The following is a 25,168-nucleotide window of genomic DNA, read 5'->3' as shown; positions in this document are numbered from 1 at the left end:
GTACCTTTGCACCTCTTGTCCGTGCCTTCGTACTTTTTCTTTGCTCCTTTTTTTTCTTTTCTGTCATGGTGGAACTTTGGTGGTTACTTGTTGTCACTCTGGTAATTGCTTTATTTATAAACCATATCGTAAAGCCTTTTAGGGTAATGCCATGTAAACTAATCACTAAAATATTTTGTTACTGTCAAAAAAATTTAAGCCGTAATGTGTGTTGATCAAGATTCTAATCACGTGTTTTAAAGTGAGGCATCTAGTACAATGTTATCTATCCAAGCTTGAAAATATGAGGGATGTCCGAGTTATTTTTCTTGTCTGTGTTTGCTTGAGTAGTCAAGTGTGGCGTAAATTTGTAATGACCCAGGATTTTGATTTCTCTTTTCGCTCGTACAAAGATCACATCAAGCGATTGAAATATGCTGAATTTGCTTCTCGGAACCAGCAGAATACTGCCATGATTACTGTCTTATATGTTATGCTTTTCTGAATCTGATAGCACAATTACCCTGTGTGATAATTATGTAATTAAATAAAAAAAAGCAGTTTCGTGATCACGACCAGAGACAATTACCCTTAACCATTTCCTTGGAGTCTGAGTCAGCACAAATGTTCTGCGGTACCAGTTTTCAGAGCTTTGCTACAGATTCAGTATACTGACAATACCATAAATTGCTGAATGTCATGTCAGTGCAGAGCTAAAGAATAAATTCTTTTCCAGTAACAACATCAGGATCACGACCATAAATCAAAGAGAAGCAAGGTATTCCGGTGGAGTGAAGGGGAGCTTACTTGCTTTAATATGCTTCTTAGTATAATACACTTAGGATGATGTTGGAGTAAAGGTAGATTCTGTTAAAAAACTATAACATATCAACTGACATAGGAATTACATGGTTTCCTGTGGTGCTTGGGTTTCGTATCTCTCCTTTTCGATGTTTGTTGCTTACAAGCAGAGCAAAGCATATATGCGTGACGAGTCACATGCGCTTTGCATCACCCATATATGCTTTTGCTCTTCCCCGTCCATGTCAAGCATAACTTTTTTAACTTTTTACAAAGTTATGGCACTGCTCTGATCTAGCAATATCTACAAGCTGGAGCATGTGTTGCATCTCTGCTCTCATTTACGTTTCACCGCAGCAAGCAAGTCGCTGAGAGGATGTGGAGGGCGGCAACTAGTATATAGATAGCGGTAGCGCATCGGCAGCAGCAACACGGCACAGCTATTTGCAGATGGTGACAAGATTCTCTTCCACCAGCAGGGTGCGAGAGGTTAGCTCCTTGGTGGTAACATTGAAGACTCTGGTTTTAGCTTGTCCTGCAAAATATTATCTAACTATATATTTTTGTATAGGCTTCAAGAGATGCCATTAGAAAATGGCGCCAATGGCTGTGGAACCAAGATGCAGGACGGCCTCAGACGGACTACTTAGTTGAAGGAGTCGGTGATCTGGAGATGGGGGAAGAACTATTGCATCCGTCCGTCAGAGTGCGTGTGGAAGATGGTGACTCTGGTTTTGGTTTGTCTTCCAAAAATGGTATAACTGTGAAATTTGGTACAGGATAATCTGTGGCTATGGTTGAGGAGAGGAGCTCCGACAGATGCCAGGGACAAACCTACCTCTCACCCCAAAAAGTCCAAGCCTATTGAGTTGAACACACAACTACCAGCACAACTGTCACCGACTGGTTACTTAAGCCCGTCCTCTGAATCCGAGGTGGCTTTGCAAGATTGTGTCACCGGTTTTGTATTCTACAAGTTTTTTTCTGTTCAAATAGCTTCGATCTTCTACAGGATCCAACAGATGCCAAGGGTGAACCTTCGTCTCGGTTGGAAAACTCGAAGCCCGTTGCGGAGTTGAATAAAAAAATACCTGCACAACGGACTCCGACTGGTTACTTACGCCCGTCCTCCAAATCCGAGGTGGGTGTTCAAGATGGTGACTCTTGTTTTGTTTTCTTCTTACTAGCTTTTTTCTGTTTAAATTTTGCTGACACGTCTCTAGGATCCCTACCATGACCTTCTACAGGATCCAACAGATGCCAGTGGTGAACCTGGCTCTCGGTCGGAAAACTCCGAGGAGTTTAAGAAAGAACCTTTTTTGAACCGGGCAAAGTTTAAGAAAGAACTAGCTGCACAAAAGTCTCAGAATGATTCCGGCGAGATCAAGACTGGAGGACTATTACCTATTGTTAATTTCCATGATAGACAGGTTCAGGTCGAGGAGTGGAAGAAAGAAGCAGAGCAGTTTGAGACTGATTTTGCTGAGATGGTAATGAAGATCCATAGGTTCCCTCCAAGCCTACGAGGTCTCAGCCGGCGGTACATCGTCCCAATGGTCGTGAGCATCGGCCTTTACCACCATGGATCAAGTAACCTGCATGATATGGAGAAGGTAAAGCGTGTGGCTACACATCACTTCATCAAGGACTCAGGCCACTCATTTGAGGAGATGCATTCCACAATCTTCTCCATCATAGGTGTTGCCCGTAGCTTCTATGACACAAAGCATGCCAAGGTCGATGTTGGTGATGCTGAATTTGCAGCTATCATGTTCATTGATGGTTGCTTCTTGCTGCAGTATATGTTCATTTGTACTGACCCTGGCAAGCTGCCTCCATCATTGTTGTCTTGCTTTGAGTCCAACCAAGCTTGCATTAGCAATGACATAATGTTGCTGGAGAATCAGCTTCCTTGGCTGGTGGTCGAGACACTGAGGAGGTTCAAGCATGTGCCCGTGGAGGATTTCATTGGTAAGATGGGGCGTACGCTCCAAATACGAGGGGACATCGATAGGAGGCCTGTTGTCCTGAATAGGATGTACAAGACACCACATCTTCTTGGCACCCTCATGTTCCACATAGTGGGAATCACAAATGATAGTGCGCCTCTGTCTGATCCAAATGGTTCTAGATCTATGTCCAAAAGTATTAGTGCCATCGAGCTTGCAGAGATCGGCATCGAGCTAACACCCGGCAAGACAACAAAGTTTATGGACATGGGCATGAAGAAAGGATTCCTCTCTGGCGAGATCTTCCTGGCACCGCTGTTGCTCGACGACGTAAGGTCATGCTGGCTCGTCAACATGGTGGCTTACGAGGTATGCGCGGGCATGGCCACATGTGCGGGGAATGAAACTAATACAAGTAAGACAGTTGTCTGCTCCTATCTCTCCTTCCTGGCGATGCTAATGGATAGGGAGGAGGACGTGCACGAGCTGCGTTCAAAGCGTCTCGTGCAGGGAGAACTGACCAACAAGGAGACGCTTGACTTCTTCAAGATGCTTGTCAAGCACATAAGCGGCGGGGCCCTCTATGTTCATATCATGGAAGAGGTTGAGTCCTACAAGCTCAATAGGTGGATGTGGATCAAGGTGCACCAGTTCATCTACAAAAACTTCAAAACCATCGTCACAGTGTTGTCTATCATTGGTGTTCTTGTGGGCATCTTCAAGACTCTTCTCTCTCTCAAGGAACACTAGACGTGCAAGTGTAGTTCTTCTTTTCGTGTTGTACCATGTTACATATATAGTTCTCCATGTGGAAATTGTAGTATGGTGAAATTGTTGTTTAGTTGTTGTGACCCTCATATGGGGTATATACAGAATAAATGAGTGGTAGAGGCTTGGTACAAGACAAGTAATACATGGTATAAACCTATTCGATCTCTACTCCTTATCTCTATTTTTAAACCCAAATTATATTCTAACATTCCGCCTCAGTCGTAGCGGGAGTGAAGTGGACGATTGCGACTGAAATAAAGTCGTGCGCTTCTGTTGCGCCATCATCAACTGCGTCTCTAATGGCTGATGGGTCGGCACCTAGGGCGGTGACAGCATCCCCTTATGCTGGCTTCCTCGTCTCTCCTCCGTTACCTCCCGAATCACATAGTGGCGTGGACGCTAATGACGACACGGAGGCTGTTGACTGAAGTTTTTGCCGATGAGTTGCTGTAGATGTAGCCATTAATATCGATGTCAAGGCAGCCGATCATGGTGATGTAGTCGTGGTCGATGGTGTAATCGTCGTGGATGGTGATGCCGCGCAAAGCCAGAGGCACAAAAAAATACACTATGACAGAGCTGGAGACATGGATGATGCACCTTACGGATGTCAGAGGGTGCCGTCGGCGATGAGTCCAACGGTTTTCCCAAGACCGGAGGAAGCCCATCGAGCACACACCGGTTTTGCCAGAACCGTGTGGCTTTGTAGGGGTCGTCACTACAGTGACGCCGATGCAGTGGTGCTATCGTGGATGATGCAGTCGATGCCGTCGCTATGACGCGGTCATTGCCGTCGCAGAGGTAATGTCTTGCCGAAAAGCCTGCCAGAGGACGCTAGGTGTCCATCTTGTGGAATAGGTGGCGGCAGTGTGTTGACGATGATGGTGATGAAGGAAACGTTGATGAAGACCTTGGCGATGAAGTGTCAGCAATGACGTCGCAGCAGTGTGTCGATGATAATGTGTCGCTTGAAGGCGTTTCTCGCGGCGACGAAGTGTCGGTGCCGTGTCATGCCAAAGAAGCAGATGAAGAATTGCATATCTTTCCACACATGCCTGGCACATGGATGATGCATGTTGTTGTCGCTTCTTGTAGATGTACTTGACCAAGATTTTTCTAGGCGTGATGTAGTGGTACAGCTCGATGACGTCGTGCGGGTCAGTGCAGGTTAGCCGGCTCGATTCCAACACAGATGATGTTGTAGAAAAAATTTCAACGGAGATGGTGGTGTAGAAACGTGGTCGTCGTTGACTCCGGGATTGTTGTGGTTGTTCACATGTCATTGGTGGGGCACCGATGACCGTGGCAGTGGATAGGCTGGGCCGGTAGATCTCTCCGTCCCCAGCCGAATCAATGCGGCGGACGGCGACAAGGTTGCGATGGATGATGCGTGGTGGCTGGGGAGGGTCCCAACGTGACACAGTGACAAGGCAACGAGCCAGGGCGCGGGCACGTGCTGCATAGTCGTGGGATTGGTATGCAACACCACATGTGTTGCAAAAGCAACCTCCACTTCACGGGCCACGTTGCAAAGCTCGTGCGTGTAATGAGAGCCACGTTGCGAAGCTGATAAAAATTGCTGGAAAATTGGGCCTCGAGAGTTCTTACATCCAAAATTGGGCGACGATCGCCGCATACTAGAGGAGGCAAAATTGCCTTGACATCTCTACCGCCAAATCAAAAACTACATACTGAATTAACCATGGCAAATATTGGTTTAAAACTTGCCAGCACATCTACCACACATGTCAAGAAAACATGTATGAATTTTCCATGGCAATATATTGTTCTTCCTCAATAAAAAATATGGAAAATTTGTAGTATGGCTCCATGTGAACTTGCCATCACTGCAAACAAATTTGCCATGGGGGGGGGGGGCCCATTTTTATTTTTAACTTGACATGAGCTCCAAACAAACCACATACCCTGCCACCACCACCACCAGTGGCAACGTAGGACCTCGCAAAGCTCCGGTGTTGTGCAGTCCCTTCACCGCATCTCCTCTCAGCCACCACCGCCGTGAAACTGCCAGGTCCCCCACGCTCGTGCTTGAGCTCACTACCCAAGATCCTTCGGAGCACAACTAGGGGGGGGGGAGGTGTCCTCCGCCTTCTTGTCCTCTGGGCTTTGGCCTCCGTCCCATGCTCCGAGACGGTACACGTCGTCGTGGACACCGGAGAGAAAAATACGAAGCGAGGGGGGAGGGGGAGTGTGTGGTGGGCAAAGGGGATACGTGTGTGTTCTTGATGTATCGTTTCTTTTCCGAACGAAAAATGTGTGACATCTCTGATATTCTTGCGCCAAGTTGCATGCGCCTGGACCAGTGGTGATAAGGCGTTCAGGGCGAGATTCTCAAAATCTGACTTTGAGGAGTTATTGATTCAGTAAGAAAAAGGGAGTGTAGAAAATAAGGAAAAAGGGAAAAAGAAAACACAAAACTAAAAATGTTCAGAATTCCTGGCCGGCCCACTTGGGTTTCCCAGCCGAGGAGGCGTGGATCCGGCGTGATACAAATGCTCTATCCTGATTGGTTGATCCGAGCATCATGCGGATCGTGCATCCTAGCCGCCCGTTCTCGCAGATCCGACGGCGAGCACACGGTCTCTCTGTCTCTACTCCTTTATCCTAGACCCCACACGCCGCCGTCTTCTCTTCCACCGAGCAATGACTTCACCTGTCGTTCCTCTTCCTCCGTCCAGATCTGCCTCCTTCCATCTCTATGAGCAGGCGATGGATGTTGAGGTTGATGCGCTCGGACGCCGCTCGGACTTTATTTCCTTCTTCCTTCTTCGATGCTAACTCTCATCTCAGCCTCCCGTTCTCCCGATTTGAGTGCAGGTCGAGGCGCTTGGAGGCCACACAGAGGAAATCATCGCCACCGTGACATTCAGGCTGCTTCCACACCTTCTGGGGTTGCCATGCTGGGCCCCTGTGAGTGCTTGGCGGTGGTGGCTTTGGCCGCACGTCCCCGTCCCCTGGCTTGGCGGCGGTTATGTTGTGCTGCGATGGCCGGGTGGCTGCGCCGTGCCACCGCCGGGGGCTGCTCCATGCTGGGCCGCTGCAGCCCATTCGTCAGTGCGGGCCTACGTTCATGGCCTTTGCCGGCCTCGCCGTTAGCTTGTCCGTCGAGTTTTGCAGGTTGAGTCATTTGTCGATTCAGATTCTCCCCTCCCTGTTGCTGGACAGGAACATGGGTCGACGCGAGACGGTGGTGGACATGGTGTTTCCCTTCGATGACACCAGCGGACACGGCCAGATCTGTGGCCAGAAAAGCCATGGAGATGAACTCCTCTTGACGTCCCGCGAGCGCTGGCCGACGCTTGATATGGTGACTGCAGATTGTATAGCTTTAGGGAGAGTAGTAGGCCAGATCTGGAAACACATCCGTAATTTCAAGTTTTTTGTTGTGTATTTCTTCCTTTTGATTGAAAAAAATGTTATTTATTTGGTTTGTTTATGCAATTTCCATATTTATTTACAAGGCAATGAGCATATATAATTAGAAAAATTCTTATTACATCAAAGTTTACATGGACCAAGAGAAACAAAGTGACGAGCTAATGTCTCGACCAAAATTAGTGGGCCTTGGACCGTCCTGAAATTTAATGGGCCGATATTCTTATGGGTTGATGAAACACATGGGCCGATGGTCTTGGATAGAGTGGAAATTAAGTGGGCCAAAATTCTAATTGGGCAAACTACTAGATGGGCTTCCACGTTGGTCGCCACGTCAGATGATGATGTGGAATGCATGGTTAACGCCGTTATTTGATAGTAAGCTGTGACGGTCAAGAACCGTCATGGATCCATGACGGTTCTGGCGCTCCGTCATGGACTTCATGGTGGTCAAATTATGACCCGATATACATGATGAATTTTGGATCCGTCATGGCTGAGCTACCTTGACGGTTTTGCGCACACCTGTGACAGTTTGCATCCGTCATGTATTAACACATTTCTTGTAGTGACATGACGACTGCGACACATTTGATGGCGGCAGACGACGGCCGTGGTCAGGGAAGAGAGGATGCGTGGGTCGTGTAGGCAGCGTTCTGGACCAATCATCACGCAGGCAGGAAGATGGCAATGAGGCGGTGCTCGGAGATGTGGTGTATCACTCAGGGGGTTGCCGACAACCGCGGTGACTGCATTTTGTCTGTCATACTCGGTCAAAAACCGAATCAGAACGAGAGTTTGTCAGGCCTAATTTTCATGACCGGACCGACCAGTTTTCTCATCAGGCAAGGACCGAGCGGACCAAGACCGAGCGGGTCACTCATGGCATCAACCTGTGTTGTCACGGTCGGCAGGATTCAAATAACGGGTCCCACTCCGGTGAGCGGTGCTACACACAGGCTGCTCCATGTGGACGACACCGTGTGGCGTTGGTCTTCATAGTGTCATATCGTACAACTTCCTCTCTGGCGTGGTTGCGAATATGCGCGCTCTGCCGGTTCCCTGCAAGCACTTTCGGCCATGGCTTCAAGTTGTGCAGCTAGATCATGAATATGTTGGTCCTTTTGGCCGTCCGCTGATGATGATGCCCAAGAGAAGTCAGGGAAGGAGAAACGGGTGTTGGTGTCGTGGTCGTCGAGACGACTTGTCGTGAACGCAGTCACGCAGTGGACGCCATCAATGGCTAGCCATGGATGACTGCCTCGCCGCCTCCACAAAATATGGAAGCACGGGATTCCGCTACTAACATTGTGGAGTGTGTTCTTGCGGTGATGTGACATACTGACATCTACAATCTGTGGAAGAAGCTCCCGGTTTGATTTACAGGTCATGCTAGGGATTTAAAGGTCGGGAGTTTAAACCTCCTTTTCAAAAAAGAAAAAAACATCTACTTTTGACAGGTCAATCTGGTTTGTTGGCTGCTAGGTGGCTTCATGTTATGCTACAGTGCGCTACCAAGAGGTACAGAGGTTCCCCACAACTACATGTATGTACCATAATGTATCATTTTTCGATTTGAAGTTCAATATTGACTCCTTGCCCCCGTTTCTTAGGGTTCGTGATTGACAATTGATTTTGGGCTATGGAACTAAAAATGCCTTCTCTATGACTGAATATTTATGGATGTCTTAAAAAGAGAACAATAAAGACCTTAGATTTACAATATATTTGATGGATCCGTCTAATCTATACTAGAAATTATGGTGTATAATTTGTTTGGACACTATATATATATTTGATGGAACCGTCTAAATTGGACCGTTGGACTTGAAATAAAGTGTAAAGTTTCCTTCCAACTTGCTAATTCAAATTTACTCATTTTAAACTCTATAAAAATAATTCTAAACATCATAATAATCTAGACATATTTTCCATGGGATGTTTCTTTATATCTTCTTATATCATTTTTATGTGCGATGGGTTATAAATATAGGCCTCTAAATAATTTAGCAGAGTTGTTATTTACAGATCCATAGCCTACATTGGCAATGGTGAGATGGAGGATAAGTGGTGCCAATGTGGGATTCCATTTGGAAATTGAGGACGTGGACCGATGGAGAGGGTACTTCAGTGTAAGGGTGTTCGATATATTTTTTGGAAAAGAAATGGTGCCGGCGTTCGTCGCACTATGCAACCACACTAGTGTTGTCTGATCTCGTCAAGAAGTGGAGATATACAACCCACTGCTTATGTGATGATGGCATCATGAATGAGACGCCAATGTCTATGTCTATGCCCATCGAGACGTATGCTCGTTATGTTGTAGTGTTGTCCTATGTTTATCTTCTGTTGCTACACACAGACATTTGTGCTTATGTTTAATAGTCCAAACCCCAAGAAGACGGTGTGGACGCTTGATGATCCTTTGTCCTGTCCACCCTCGGGTGCGTCAATGCAATTGCAAAATAAATTAAGGAGCCCAACGTTGTTGAGCTCACGCGCCAACACGACGTCGATTGGTGATCAGCGACCCATTGTCGGCATCTTCGCATCGCATGCAGTTCGGCTCATAGAAAGATGCACCCATTTGCACTTACAAAAACCTCCATTATAGATCTCGAGAACGAATTATCATAGTATTCTCTGTAAGACGTGCTGTATGGCTGCCTGCTGGTACTAGGATAGTATATCATCACCCAAGTACGTACGCTAGAGACAAGCAAGAGGGAATCAACCAGTATTCGATGCAGCTGTAGCAGGTAGAGGCGTGCCAAGCTCCTCAATCAGACGATACCTAGCATACACACTCGCCCACCCAGTTAGCTAGCTACTCTACAAGCTCCGGCCACCGCTCGACGACGACCCGAGACGCGGGGATCCAGCTGAAGCAGATCGAAGACCCTCCAGGCTCCGGCCGGTCACTAGTAGAAAACGGGCCTATTGTCCCGATTCGTAAGGGCCTTTTGTCTCGGTTCCTGAACTGGGATTAAAGGGTCATTACTAATGCCCTGACCCTTTAATCCCGGTTCTAACCAGAACCGGGACAGATGGGCCTCCACGTGGTCTGCGTGGTGGGGTTTTTGTTTTTTTGGGGGGGGGGGGGGGTTTGGGGGTTTTGGGGAATTAATTTAGGTATTTCATATATTGTGTTAGATAGCTAATTAATTAAGAGAAGTGTCCTCTCTTATGTCCGTGCTTGGTCGACGCTACGTACTATACATATGTATAGAGAGGACTAGACACGCTAGCTAGCTAGTAAGGAAACGAAGGAAACAGAAGATCGTCATGAACATATATGCATACAGAGAGAAGTGATATCGATCACCTCTCCTTCTCCGAGAGATTGGTCGAACAACAAGTTCTCGTATATCTATCCGACACTACCGGCTACATATATACAATAATTATCTCTTACAAATATAATCTCCTAAATTACAAACGCATGGTCCACATAGTATTCTCCGTCTTCAGCGATCACGTGGTCAAGAAAGAATGCCGCCAATTCCTCTTGAATTGCTCGCATGCGATCTGGTGCTAGGAGTTCATTCCGCATCCGAAACATCTAATTTGAAGAAGGGGATCAATACATATATATATGAATGAATGAAACTCAACACAAATGATGGTAATAAAATAAAATTGTGAATATTGTTATTTACGCACTTCATATTGTTCGTCAGAGTAGCCCCGCTCACAGGTCGTGTGGCGGATGGACTCGCAGACGTAGTATGCACAGAAATCATTCCCTTGTTCCTGCCACAACCACTTTACAAGAAATAGAGGTTAATCAAACTGATAAGCAAGAATGCCAAATGGTATTGATGAAACTAGCATTTGAATCAATAGCTAGGAGACGCGCGGAATATGCTACTATAGTACTTACTTTCGGGTATCTAAATTGCAGCATCTTCGGCAGTCCCGGAGATTTTTTGGTGAATTTTCTCCAAACCCTGCCAAACAAAAGAAAACAATTACTTGATATCAGGAAATGAACAAAGTTGCTGATATGGTGGATAATGATCGATTTAACTTACTTCTCGAGGATTTCAGTCATGTCCGCATACTCCTAGGGATCTTTTCGTCTAGAGTCCAAGACAGTTACTACTCCCTGCTCAAGCCTAATCTCTAGGAGAATATAGTGGTACCTGCGCACGCATGCATAACTCATCAATTACACTACTATAACCTGGACTAATATATAAGGGAAACCGAATATGCACAAGACAGTAACACTCACTTGAAGTTGTAAGGAAAGAGTATTATATCTTTGTGTTCATTTATTTTGAATGATCGTAGCAAGCTGGCCTCGGTTTCTGCAGCACAAAATTTAACCTGAGTTGCATCTATGAGATATGTGTTAATGAACCCAATATCACCGACTTGTCTTTTCTTCAATTCGGTGATCTTCAATCTGCATAATTAATATAGTGAGGATAATTATAAATACATGCAATGAAAGAGCTGAGTTATATAGAGAGACTTAATGACAGAAGTAGTAGTACTTACAGACAGTAGCAGGTGACCGTTGCTTTATCGAGGGCCAATTGATTGAAAAACTGATAGAACTACTCAAATGGAATAGGCAACAGATCAATTCCAACGAGGTCATGCTCCGGTTTAACTCTCACATACAAAGTACTCCTCCCCCAGACTCTCTGCAGATTTTCAAGTACCAATCATGCAATCTTCGCATCATCGTTGTTAGAGATTTTTCATCTTTAACGAGAGGCTTCCCGTACTCGTATCTGTGTATCTGCACGTCCATGGGATCATAATGTACATCGTCGGGCAGGTAATCTTCAAGATTGCTATAACCAGGCACCATCCTCGGATCGACGATGTCGCTAGGCACCTTGAGCGGGGGGCACGATTGATTCCCTTGTTTGCCGAGCTGGGCAATTTGTTTCCCAGCTGCTCGTCGTTCTTTCATCCTTTGATCACTGACTGTACTTCCCGACCGCTCCGCTTCGGCCCATGTCTTTCCAATAATGCGCTCATAGTTGCCTTTCGGCGGAGACTTGGGTGGTTTTGCAAGGGCAGCCAGAGTTCGCTTCACTTTCACCGGATCTACCTTCTCCTCCGGAGGTGGATGTCTCTTTGCTTTCAACCCTTGAAACCAGTCATCCACTTCGGTTCGCGCGATCTTCGCATTCTCCTCCGGGGTCCTCTCGTATGGTAACTTCTCTGGAGTCTTCAGAGAAGGACCGAATCTGTATGTCCTCCCGCCTCTGGCTGTACTGCTAGACGCCGGCCGAACAGACGGAGCGGCTGTCTTCTTTACTTGCTTACGAGGCGGAGGAGAAGGACTACGACGCGCCGGAGCAGCTGCCGGAGCGGCGGCGGGTCTCTTCCGCCCTTGCTGACGAGGCGGAGAAGGAGGAGGCTGGCTGCTCGGGCGCGCCGGCGCAGGCGGAGAAGGAGGCGGAGTGCCGCCACGCACCGGAGAAGGAGCCGGCCGAGGGCCCTGATCGTCACTCGCCGGAGGAGGAGGCGGTGGAGGAGGCGGAGTGTCCTGACTCGCCGGAGGAGGAGGAGGAGGCGGAGGCGTACAGTTCGGAAGGTTGATGAGCTCCTTCCGCCATAGGCATGGAGTCTTCAGAGAAGAACCCAGCCGAGTCTCCCCTTCCACTACACCATGACCAAAATTTAGGAGTCACCACATCTGCCGGGAAAAGTAGCCATTGGAGGCAGACTAACTGCCGGGAATGCTTTTTGCAGGCAATTAGGAACTGCCCTTGAAAGTCCCGTCGGGGAAAACAATTCCCGGCAGTCAGTATAAACCCCGGCAGATTCTCTGCCCTTCATATTCACACCTTCGCCGGCAGTTAGAACTATTCCCGGCATACAGCTTTTTCCCGGCAGGCTTACAATTCAGGGCGGACAGAAGAGTTCCCCGGCAGGTAAACTGCCTGTATTTGTGTCCACTGCGAACAAACAGATCTCCTGTATATTGTATACATGTATTTCAACAACTAGCATTTATCTTCAGTCTATTTTGTGTCATCTATATATAACAACACACATGCATCCAGTAATTAAGATTGCATCACTTAATAGATAATGTGTGCGTGTATATATATAAGCAATCTATCATCCATACATAGGTTCATAAGTCCAGGACAGCCAAAAGCACAAAATTCCATCATGTGTGCCTACGTGCACACATAGGCATACAAGTCCAGTAACAGAACATCCATCAGGTCTACATGTACACATGCATAGATTTGTAGGTTCGTAAGTCAAAGTATTACATAAAAGACAAAATGCAAAATATAAGATCTGGTTTTAGGTAGAAACATATCCCAGCAGAAGATCCTTTTTAGCTCACCAAACACACCTCTAGAAACTTGTGGATGCAAAGGGGCATTATACTGGTGACCTGTAAAAAAAGGAAATGGCCAAATAGATCAGCTTGGAAGAACCCATGTTCCAAACATAGAAGTTGCATGGCTGAAAAAGAAAATCAAATCATCCAAATGAAAAATACACATGTGTGTCACCCTGTATGTACTCATAAGAACAGATTATGCACTATGTATGGATCATCAGAAAGACCAATTTAACCTATCACTATAAATATTTACCAATAGTCACCTTCTTTTGGTATATTAATTTCTTTTGATTGCTGTCAAGTTAATAAAACATTCAAAAACTGTAGGTAAGGATTAATTACTGGCAATCCAGTAGCAATGCAGGATGTCTTTTTTTGTACATGTTTGTTCTGTGTGTAGTGTGTACTAGTGCTAGACAGTGAGAATCAATAATTATGAGAATAATTATGAGAATGTATACCAACTGAACAGCCCTCTGATTAAATCTGCTACATGGGTTTCATAAAAATGTTGATTCAACAAAAAGAAGAGTTTGCAGGCACATAAATCATTTGCTGAAATGAATATAGGTTGCTCAAAATAAAAGAATGTTGGTTTGCTGAACATATAGTTGTGTGGTCCCTCTTATTAATCCATGATGTTTGTCCAAATTGTGTGCAAAGTTTCAGTAGTAGCTATAGAATTGTTTAAGAAACAGAGCTGCTGGTTGATTCAGAATAAAAGTACTTAAGCATGTGTTTGAAAGTAGGCACAATTTTAATCTTCCAGGAAAACCAAAAAAAGTACTAGTTGCTCAGGAGAAAATAAGAAACTTGTAGGCTCCTACTTTCAAACACATGCTTGACTCAGAAAAATAATTAGTCTTCAGCATGTGAGAGGAGAAAATTTCATGTTAGCTCCCAGAGTGTCGATGCTTGCTATGATTGCTTTTCAGACAAGATGGCGAGCTATGATTGCTTTTCAATAGAATAGCCCTTGGGATCAGAACTAAATTTGTAATTCCAAATGGGTATAAAGGGATCCATGGTAAGGTCTAATTTTTGCAAGGGCTAGTTCATTATACGCCTTGCCTATTTAATAATGGAAACATAAATATCTTTTCATTAGTGTAATATTCAAGAATTCTAAGAAGATGTAATACCTTCTAGATGTGAGGACTGCTACCGGCTGTCATGGTTGCTTCTGCATAACTTTACAAACAACCTCGATCTGCATCCATAGTATTAGAACTACCTACTATGTCGTGTCACTGCATCACGGTTTGTTTGTACTACTAAATTTCAATCCTCGCCTAAATATCGCAAGCCAACACAAATCATTATTTTTTACAAAACTAAATAAGGCCTTGAAAGCATAAGTACTAGAAAAAGCAATCTTTGAGGTATTCGAAATTGAGTCAAACGATAACATGCAACGATAGAAACAAATTACAAGGTATTCAAACTAAAATCAAAAGATCCTGCAGTGTATAGAGCCTTATATAACAGGGTATGAGAAAATTATAACTTTCTTCTATGAGAGCCCCCAAAAGGACATTCATCGCAACCTTATACAGCAGCGTATAAGAGCCTTATACCTTATTATCTAACCTGCATATCAATCACAATCCCAGCTTTTTCCACAGTGCGCAAATATGATTCTGCAGTTTCCATGTCAACATTGGAGATAGTAAGCACAACTGTCAATCTGTCACATAGCAAAGAGTGAAATCCCTCTACAGAAAAACAAGATAGCACTTTTTTCTCAACAAAATACTGTATTCCGCCGTTTTCAGGACTATAGAAGTTTTGTCAAGAACATTAACTGATAAGATTGTACTGGAATGTGCACTCGACTTGGTGCTAGTGATTTGCATGGATATGTGTCATTTTTCTTAGATGGGTTGCTGCTGCATATTCATTCATAGCAGAATTGAAGATCCAAAAGGGAAGGATGCTTTAGTTTTAGTCTAACCACACACACACACACACACACACACACACACACACACACACACTACAGTACAGGTTGAGATTTGGTGGGTAGTACAATTGCATGTCCCCCGGCTGGATGATGAAGAAACAAAAATTACAGTACATGTTGAGATTTGGTGGGCATGAAATTGTACCTTTGCTTGAGGGCTGGCTTGGTCGTGGTGTTGATGCAGCGCGCCATGACGTGGGGAGGGCTCCTTCTCCTCCATGAACTTATTGAACATGTCAGGGGTCCTCCTGTGACTAACCCATCCGTCAGAGAAGAAATGAAGGAAGGAAAGGAGAGCAAATCAAGAGAGGGGGGCAGACCTTATCCCATATACTAGGGTGGAGCAGTGCCGGTTGTGGGCAAGGATCTGAGCCATGAAACGTGCCATGAAGACCTCCCGATGGTCCTTCTCCCGCTCCTCCGTCAGGTCCCTCTGGGCACCGTGGATGTGGTCGAACTTGAAGGTGTGAAACTATGATGGTTCTGCTGAATTCTTCTGCGGTAGTAGGACGAACTTGACGAAGACAGGAACCATGTCTGCGAACTGTAATTGCATCAAATCAGAAAGAGAGAGGGAGAGGCATGGGGAGGAGAAGAGGGGAGCGACCTTGTGGATGAGCTCCATGACTTGGGCATGGTGGATCTTGCTGCCGGCTGCCCTGCTGCTCGATTTTGACCGGATGCGGTGGCGGCTCTGGGCGGGGATGCGGGTGCGACGTGGATGTGGATGGGCGGCGGCGTGCGTCAAAGGTGCGGGTGTGGTGAGTTGCCGATGGTGGCAGCGTGAGTATGTGATTCAGAGACGGCGGGGCTGGGTCGAGGCGGGGGTTTCAGGAGGCCGGCTGGGTGATGGAGGGGATGAAGGCGGTGGCGGTGGCGCTGGGCGGGGCGGGACGGCAAGGAGGGGGTGAGTCATCTGACGGCGCTAGGGTTGGCGGAGTCGACGGCGAGATGCAGTGCGGCAGCTGATGCGGGAGAACGATGGCAGCCAGATGCAGTGTGGATGCAGCGTGGATAAGGCCGTGTGGACGTGATGGGCTTCGAGGGCCTTCTAATTTTTCATTCTCCCGCGACTGAGCCTCGCACACCTTTTTGGGCCTCAATACTTTCATGTGCGCGCCGCGCTAACTTGGTTACCGGCTGTGATTTCGCCCTGAAATGGAATTTAGGGCAATTGGGCCGACCCTGAAGATGCCGGCAGATTGTCTGCCCGTGTGACTCCACAATTCCCGGAAGTTATGTTGACCTACATAATCTTGCCCGGCATATAGAGCTTTGGAGGCAGTTAATTGACCCCAATTCTTGATCATTCCGGGCAGTTAATTGCCCTTAAATTTTTGTCATGGTGTAGTGTTCTCCGGTAGGGTGGTCAAGCGGGAGGTCCTCAAATCCCTCCGTTATTTCATCCACCATCACCTTAGCATATCCTTCTGGAATCGGCCGGCAGTGAAAAGTTGCGCCGGGTTCATTAGGAAAAACAAAGCCAACAGCCGTCTTGACTTTCATATTAATCCATTGCGTCATAAGGTGGCAATTTTGAGCCTCCGTGATGCAATAATAAAAGTAAGAAAATGATACAAGTATCTATCTAAACATACAAGTAAGAATGTTTTTCCTTTCAGAAAGAAGATAAAAACAAGAGGCTCACCACGATGGTGCCGGTGATGAGATCGGCGCGGGTGATCGACGGCGGTGAAGACGGGGGTGGGGCGTGACGGACCGCTAAACCTAGACAAATATTGAGGAAAATGGAGCTTGGAGGTCGAGCTTGGAGAGGAGAAAGCTTAAGTAGTGTGGCTCGGGCATTCCATCGAACACCTTGCGTGCATAGGAGGTGAGCTAGAGCACCACCAAGCCCTCTCCCCCTCGGCAAGAAAAAACAGAGCAGTGTGCTCTGCTCTTGCGCGAGGGGGTATATATAGGCACCACCATTGGCCCCGGTTGGTGGCATGAACCGAGACTAAAGGGGGGCCTTTGGTCCCGGTTCATGTCACCAACCGGGACTAATGGTGGTGGGCCAGGAGCGAGGCCCATTGGTCCCGGTTCGTCCCACCAACCGGGACCAAAAGGTCCAGACGAACCAGGACCAATGGCCCACGTGGCCCGGGCGGCCCCTGGGCTCACGAACCGGGTCCAATGCACCCATTGGTCCCGGTTCTGGATTGAACCGGGACTAATGGGCTTACCCGGCCTGAACCAAAGCCCCCTTTTCTACTAGTGGGCGACGGTGACGGTGAGTAACCCTCTATCATCCCTTCTTGCTCCTCTCCCCCCCGGCGCAAATGCTCATCACTTCTTGCGCTCTCTCCCCTCAGCTGGTCGATGGCATCGTCCTTACACTAAAGGTGGCTTAATTCGAGTCACACAAGAGAAGAAAATTTCTCCTGCTGAAGGAGATCTGAGCAAGGTGGCGGCAATCGAGCTGAAGGAGAAGACCCTCCTGCTGCCAGCTGGTGCCGGTGAGTCGCCCAGTCTCTCCCTTGTGCTCCTCACTATCTCAGCGCAAACTCATACATGCATGCTCACCTCTCGTGCGTGCTCTCGCTCCCCTCAGGTGCATCTCTGCCCGCCATGCTAGCTACTCTCTCCGTTCCTAAATATAAGTCTTTGGAGAGATTCCACTATGGACCACATACGGAACAAAATGAGTGAATCTATACTCTAAAATGCATCTAGGGATTTGTTACCAATGTTCCATGATCTATTCTCTGGACAGCTTCAGTTATTTCACTTAAATTTTGGAACAATAACACTGCTTCCTAAGAAAATGGGTGGTGTGAGAATCGAGCAGTTCAGGCCGATCTGTCTTCTCAATGTTAGTTTCAAAATTTTCACCAAGGTTGGGACTAATCGGCTCACACAGATTGCGCATTCTGTGATACAACATTCCCAAACTGCTTTCATGCCGGACAGAAACATCCTAGAAGGGGTGATGGTCCTTCATGAAACGCTCCATGAAATTCACTCGAAAAAATTAGATGGAGTTGTTTTTAAGGTGGATTTCGAGAAAGCATACGATAAAGTCAAATGGCCATTCCTTCAACAGGCATTGCGTATGAAAGGTTTTGATGAAGCCTGGCGCCGCCAGGTTGAATCATATATGCAAAAAGGGAGTGTTGGAATTAAAGTGAATGACAAAATATGTCATTATTTTCAGACAGATAAGGGCCTGAGACAAGGGGATCCGATGTCACCTACCCTGTTCAACATTGTAGTTGATATGTTGGCAATTATGACAGGAAGGGCTAAGGAGGCTGGTCAAGTGAATGGCCTAGTACGACGGAGGTGTGTCCATCCTTCAGTACGCCCATGATACAATCATCTTTATGGAGCATGACTTGGCCAAAGCGAGAAATATGAAGCTGGTGTTATGCTTATTTAAACAATTGAGCTGGTTAAAGATTAACTTTCACAAAAGCGAGTTGTTCTGCTTTGGTAGAGCCAATGACGAACAAGAGGCATATAGACAATTGTTTGGATGCGATTTGGGGGCTTTACCTTTCACATACTTAGGAATACCAATCCACAATCGTAAGCTAACAAACAGAGAATGGAAGTGCATCAAGGACCGATTTGAAAAGAAACTGAGTTGCTGGAAGGGCAAGCTCATGTCATACAGAGGCCGATTAATTCTGATAAACTCGGTTCTCACGAGTATGCCTATGTTTCTTTTGTCGTTCTTCGAAGTCCTAGTTGGAGTTAGGAAAAGACTGGACTTTTATCGATCATGATTCTTTTGGCAGGGTGATGAACTAAAAAGAAAATACCGTCTAGCCAAATGGGATATCATCTATAGACCGAAAGACCAAGGGGGTCTTGGTATTGAGAATCTTGAAGTAAAGAACAGATGTCTTCTCAGCAAGTGGCTGATACGTCTCCAACGTATCTATAATTTTTGATTGCTCCATGCTACTTTATCTACTGTTTTAAACTATATTGGGCTTTATTTTCCACTTTTATATTATTTTTGGGACTAACCTATTAACCGGAGGCCCAGCACAGAATTGCTGTTTTTTGCCTATTTCATTATTTCGAGGAAACAGAATATCAAACGGAGTCCAAACGGAATGAAACCTTCGGGAACGTGATCTTCTCACCGAACGTGATCCAGGAGACTTGGACCCTACTCCAAGAAGTTTCCGGGGAGGTCACGAGGGTGGAGGGCGCCCCCCCTGGGCGCGCCCCCTGCCTCGTGGGCCCCTCGGAGCTCCACCGACGTGCTTCTTCCGCCTATATATCTCCATATACCCTAAAAACATCAGGGAGCAAAATAGATCGGGAGTTCCGCCGCCAGAAGCCTCCGTAGCCACCGAAAACCAATCTAGACCCGTCCTGGCACCCTGCCAGAGGGGGCAATCCTTCTCCCGTGGCCATCTTCATCATCCCGGTGCTCTCCATGACGAGGAGGGAGTAGTTCTCCCTCGAGGCTGAGGGTATGTACCAGTAGCTATGTGTTTGATCTCTCTCTCTCTCGTGTTCTTGAGGTGATACGATCTTGATGTATCGCGAGCTTTGCTATTATATATATTTGGATCCTATGATGTTTCTTCCCCCCCCCCCTCTACTCTCGTAATGAATTGAGTTTCCCTTTTGAAGTTTTCTTATCGGATTGAGTCTTTAAAGATTTGAGAACACTTGATGTATGTCTTGCTGTGGATATTTGTGATGACAATGGGATATCACGTGATTCAGTTGATGTATGTTTTGGTGATCAACTTGCGGGTTCCAACCATGAACCTATGCATAGGGGTTGGCACACGTTTTTGTCGTGATTCTCCAGTAGAACTTTGGGGCACTCTTTGAGGTCCTTTGTGTTGGTTGAATAGATGAATCTGAGATTATGTGACGCATATCGTATAATCATACCCACGGATACTTGAGGTGACATTGGAGTATCTAAGTGACATTAGGGTTTTGGTTGATGTGTGTCTTAAGGTGTTATTCTAGTACGAACTCTAGGGCTGTTTGTGACACTTATAGGAATAGCCCAACGGATTGATTGGAAAGAATAACTTTGAGGTGGTTTCGTACCCTACCATAATCTCTTCATTCGTTCTCCGCTATTAGTGACTTTGGACTGACTCTTTGTTGCATGTTGAGGGATAGTTTTATGATCCAATTATGTTAGTATTGTTGAGAGGACTTACACTAGTGAAAGTATGAACCCTAGGCCTTATTTCCTATCATTGCAATACCGTTTCCGCTCACTTTTATCATTAGTTACCTTACTGTTTTTATATTTTCAGATTACAAATACTATTATCTACTATCCATATACCACTTGTATCACCATCTCTTCGCCGAACTAGTGCACCTATACAATTTATCATTGTATTGGGTGTGTTGGGGACACAAGAGACTCTTTGTTATTTGGTTGCAGGGTTGCTTGAGAGAGACCATCTTGATCCTACGCCTCCTACGGATTGATAAACCTTAGGTCATCTACTTAAGGGAAATTTGCTACTGTCTTACAAACCTCTGCACTTGGAGGCCCAACAACGTCTACAAGAAGAAGGTTGTGTAGTAGACATCAGTGGCTGTGGAAGTTATCGAGTGAGACTGATGCCACTTGGGCGCAAATCTTCCGTAGCAAGTATCTTCAAACCAAAACTTTGTCTCAGGTGACAGTAAGGCCGACTAACTCACCTTTTTGGAAAGGGCTTATGAAAGTCAAGCTATCCTTGTTTAATAGGACAAAGTTTATTATTGGTAATGGTGCTAGTACGTGATTCTGGGAGGATACTTGGCTCGGAGAGACACCCTTAGCCATTCAGTACCCGTCTTTGTATCGTATTGTTCAACGACGTGAGGTGTTTGTTGCAACGGTACTTCACCCTATCCCCCTTAATAGCTAGTTCAGAAGGACGCTAGTGGGCAATCGTTGGGAAGAATGGCTCCATTTAGTAAGTAGACTGATGAAGGTTCAGCTTTCTTAACAACCCGATAAATTACACTGGAAGCTTACTAGGTCTGGAGTATTTACAGTTAAACCAATGTATGTTGATGTTATCAATTCAAGCTCGATTCCTAGTTCCAAACACGTTTGGGCTGTCAAAGTCCGTTTGAAAATTAAAGTGTTTATGTGGTTTGTCCATAAACAAGTTATTTTAACCAAGGACAATTTGACAAAGCGTAATTGGACAGGACCTACTAGGTGTAGTTTCTGTGATCGGGATGAAACGACCAAACACCTTTTTCTTGATTGCCTGCTAGCCAAAGTTTTATGGCAGACAGTTCATAATGCTTTTAATATTACTCCACCGAGTTCTGTCAACACGTTATTTAGAACGTGGCTTAACGGGATAGAGCCCGAAATAGCGAGACATATTCGCGTAGGAGTCTGTGCCTTATTGTGGGCACTCTGGAATTGCAGAAATGATTTGGTTTTTAACAGGACAACACACATTCATTTTTTGCAGGTTATTTTCCGAGCCACGGCGTTGATCCATTTGTGGTCGCTACTCACTCCGACGGAGGCCAAGGAGCGTTTGGTTACTGGATCTATCCGCTGGGAGATGGTACCACGGGATATCTTCAACCGGTTTGGATGGCGGTCATGTAATAGGATATGCAATTAGTTTACCTATCTCTCTTTTGCCAGCCGGTTGTGGCGTCCTTTATTTGGCTAGTTTGTCTTTTAGCCCTTTTGGCTCTGTGTGAGCTCTTTTTTATTTTCATTTAGAGTCTTTAAGACCTTGTTGAAACCTATTTATTTGTTTAATAAGATGGCCGTATGCATCATTCTGATGCAGAGACCGGGGAGTCCCCCCTTTTCGGAAAAAAAAATCTAGATACATCTGTATGTGGTCCATAGTAAAATCTCTACAAAGACTTATATTTAGGAACGGAGGGAGTAGTTAGCTAGTGGTAGCCAAGTGGAGTGACTGCACAAGAGGCTGCTGTCTCTGACCAAGCACACATATATTTCCGTCTCTAAAGGAGCTAGCAATCAATGGCCGAGGCTGCTGTTACTGCGGTGCTCGGAAACTTGAGCAACATTGTGATCCAGGAGACCACATTCTTGTGTGCAGTCACCCTTGAAGTGGGGCTCTTGAGAGCTGAGCTGGTGAGGTTGCAGGCCTACCTCAAAGACGCTGACAGAAAATGGAGGTCAGGAAATGTAAGAGTTGCTGTCTTGGTGAGCCAGATCAGAGATGTGGCGTATGAGGCTCAGAATGTCATCGAAGCTGCAGATTACATGGAAAAGAGAAACAGGCTCAAGAGGGGATTCATGGGTGCCATCTCAAGGTTTGCTCGCCTGCCGAGTGACCTGGCCACCCTTCGTAAGATTGATGTTCAAATTCAGTGCGTTAGAAGAAAGCTTGATGAGATTTTTGCAAGTGTAGATAATTTGAAAATTGATTTGGGTGACACTGTTGTAGTGGACGATGAGCTTCCACGGGATTTCGGTCTGGTGCACCAAAACTCTGAAGATGATGTTGTCATGGTTGGATTCCAGGATGAGCACAATGAAATAGTGGAAAAATTAGTTGGCAATGAGAAAATGCTTAGAGCTGTGTCTATCCTTGCCATGGGTGGAGCAGGGAAAACTACACTCGCAAGAAAAGTATACACTTCATCCAAAGTTAAAGAGCACTTCAACACAGTTGCTTGGGTGACCGTATCTCAGACATTCAAGGGCATTGAGTTACTAAAGGATATTATGAAACAAATAATAGAGGACAAAGATGGCTGTAGAGAAATTGACAAAATGGATGAGTACCAGGTGGGAAAGATGATCCATGACTTCCTCCTGCAAAAAAGGTACCTGGTAGTTCTCGATGATGTGTGGGAAACTTACACATGGGAACAGTTGAATACAACAGTTAAAGCAGTATTGTTAACTACACGAAAAGAAGATGTTGCAAATCATGTTCAGATGCCAACCCATGTTCATCCTTTGAAAAAGTTAGATGAAGAGAGGAGTTGGGAACTTTTTAGTAGCAAAGCACTACCATCATATAAAAGGTCTGTTATAGATGATGTGGATGAGTTTGAAAAACCTGGCAGAAAGCTTGCAAAGAAATGTGATGGGTTGCCTCTTGCACTTGCAGTATTGGGGGGTCATCTGTCAAAGAATCTAAATACACAAGCATGGTCATATGTACTATCGGGTTGGCCTTCAACCAAGGATACACAGATGATGCGAGACATACTGGCTCGCAGTTACAAAGATCTGTCAAGTCATTATTTAAAATCTTGTTTTCTCTATCTCGCTGCTTTTCCCGAGGACCTTGAAATATCAGTGTTCCACCTTATTCAATTATGGATAGCAGAAAGCCTTATTCCAGATATACCAAATCATAAACCGGAAGAAACGGCACACATGTATGTAACTGATTTGGCTCAAAGAAGTCTTGTCCAAGTTGTTCACAGAAGCAAGGGACATGGGTGGATTGAAAAAATAAGGGTTCATGATATCTTACGTGAGTGGTGCATAGAAGAATCAAGAAAAGATGGTTTTCTTGATGTCAACAATGAAACTACAGGTCAAACTTCCCCTCTTCTCTTTTTACATAACTCTAGTTTCTGTTTCAATATCTCAGTTTTTCGTGATATGTGTCTTATGGCTGATATATGCATGCATTCTATAAATGTGCAGGCCAAGCTAATGCATCATCATCTGATACCCTGAAATTCCATCGTTCCTCCCTTCAAAACTCTAGTGATCTGTTTTTACAAACAACACTTGATCTTCGATCTCTCGTTGGCTTTCAACTTTCATCAATACCCAAGATGAGTCTTCTAAGAGTTCTTCACATTGAAAATTCAAACCTAACAGGTATTGGTAGGGTAATCGATGGGTGCACTAACCTAAGATACCTTAGGTTGAGACGGTGTTCCGAGATGAAGCTCACTTCTTCAATTACAAAACTCTTGTATTTACAGACTATTGATCTGATAGGCACACACATACACAAGAAAAAATGTATGCCAAAATCCTTCTGGCAAATCCCTACTCTAAAGCATGTTTACATTTCTGAAATTTCACCTGGGAGGAGCGTTCAACAAAACGATCTCCAGACCTTAAGAACAGGGTATTGCTTTAACCGCCATGTTAAGTTCATGAGCGAAATGACTAAACTAACAACCTTATCCTTCTTACTGGCCTGGGACGTTAGGAGGATTGGTTATATATTCACAAATATGCCTCATCTAGTTGACCTTTCCATCGGAGGTTTCCAAGATGTTAGTGAGTCTCGCCGTCCAAGTATCATTAGAGAAAACCTGATGCCCATCCTTGAGAAGCTTCCCTGTCTTTTGGTGTTGAAGCTAGACTGTTATGAACTACAAACCATGTCCTGTAGTGCCAAAGGATTTCCTCGATTGCGAGAGCTAGTACTTCGTAGGTTTTCCACCGTGTGGAGCTTGGAGGAAGAACAATACCAAAGCTCTCTTACCTTGAACTTGATAATTTCAAACGGATGAGCAGGCTCCCCGAGGGGTTGTTACGCCTTCCCTCCCTAAAGTACGTGAAGATGAACCACATGCCCTTGATCACTGGAGATGACAGCACAGTGCAGGGGCTGCAACAGAAAGGGTGCCAGGTAGCACTACACCTCTTGCCATCCTCCCATCTTCTGATTAATTTTTACTACGCACTACCTCTATTGTTGGTTTGTAACTCCAGCTATTTACGTGTACACTTATTTGAAGGTGCATCTGGGGTGACTATATATGATCGAGCAGCAAACATGTCCTCGTATTATCGCTGTTCCAAATTCGGAGGTACCGCCCCCTTCTCGTTCTGCAAGAGAGGAACGGATATCCCGAACCAGGATGGACCGATTGGTGTGTGCTAGTTTCCACACCTATATATCCTCCCTGAATGTATCTCATTTTATCAAGTATGCACTATGTATTTGCCTGAATCCAATGTAACAATAAGAATATGAAGCACTTATCTCCTCCTACCGGCCTGTACGGTGGTGCTTCAAGACGACAATGTAATCTGTACTGTCTCTGAATAATTTGGAT

General features: G+C 45.5%; 1 protein-coding gene, 1 long non-coding RNA gene and 1 pseudogene across 3 annotated transcripts; 2 read left to right on the top strand and 1 right to left on the bottom strand.

Annotated features, from left to right (window-relative positions):
* The first annotated feature begins 1,122 nt into the window (after window positions 1–1,122).
* Window positions 1,123–3,570, top strand: LOC125525086. Of its 2 annotated transcripts, none has more exons than XM_048690113.1 (5): window positions 1,123–1,269; window positions 1,352–1,486; window positions 1,560–1,715; window positions 1,793–1,921; window positions 2,028–3,570. In XM_048690113.1, the coding sequence occupies exons 1-5, from the start codon at window positions 1,231–1,233 to the stop codon at window positions 3,477–3,479; spliced, it is 1,911 nt and encodes a 636-aa protein (XP_048546070.1). In that variant the 5' UTR covers window positions 1,123–1,230; the 3' UTR covers window positions 3,480–3,570. The 2 variants fall into 2 exon arrangements, with proteins under 2 accessions (XP_048546070.1, XP_048546069.1); XM_048690112.1 differs by having other exon boundaries at window positions 2,004–3,570.
* A 9,271-nt stretch (window positions 3,571–12,841) lies between these two features.
* On the bottom strand, window positions 12,842–15,329 carry LOC125521887. Its single transcript, XR_007289482.1, has 3 exons — window positions 14,805–15,329; window positions 14,370–14,437; window positions 12,842–13,275 (listed from the first exon to the last, which is right to left on the bottom strand). It is a non-coding gene; the product is annotated as an uncharacterized LOC125521887 (long non-coding RNA).
* A 6,813-nt stretch (window positions 15,330–22,142) lies between these two features.
* LOC125519604 lies at window positions 22,143–24,862 on the top strand (annotated as a pseudogene).
* Window positions 24,863–25,168: the final 306 nt, after the last annotated feature.

The sequence above is a fragment of the Triticum urartu genome, chromosome 7, assembly GCF_003073215.2.
Source record: "Triticum urartu cultivar G1812 chromosome 7, Tu2.1, whole genome shotgun sequence".
NCBI classification, from domain to species: domain Eukaryota; kingdom Viridiplantae; phylum Streptophyta; class Magnoliopsida; order Poales; family Poaceae; genus Triticum; species Triticum urartu.
The sequence above is the reverse complement of the archived record's forward strand: the minus strand, read 5'-3'. Positions and strand labels throughout refer to the sequence as shown.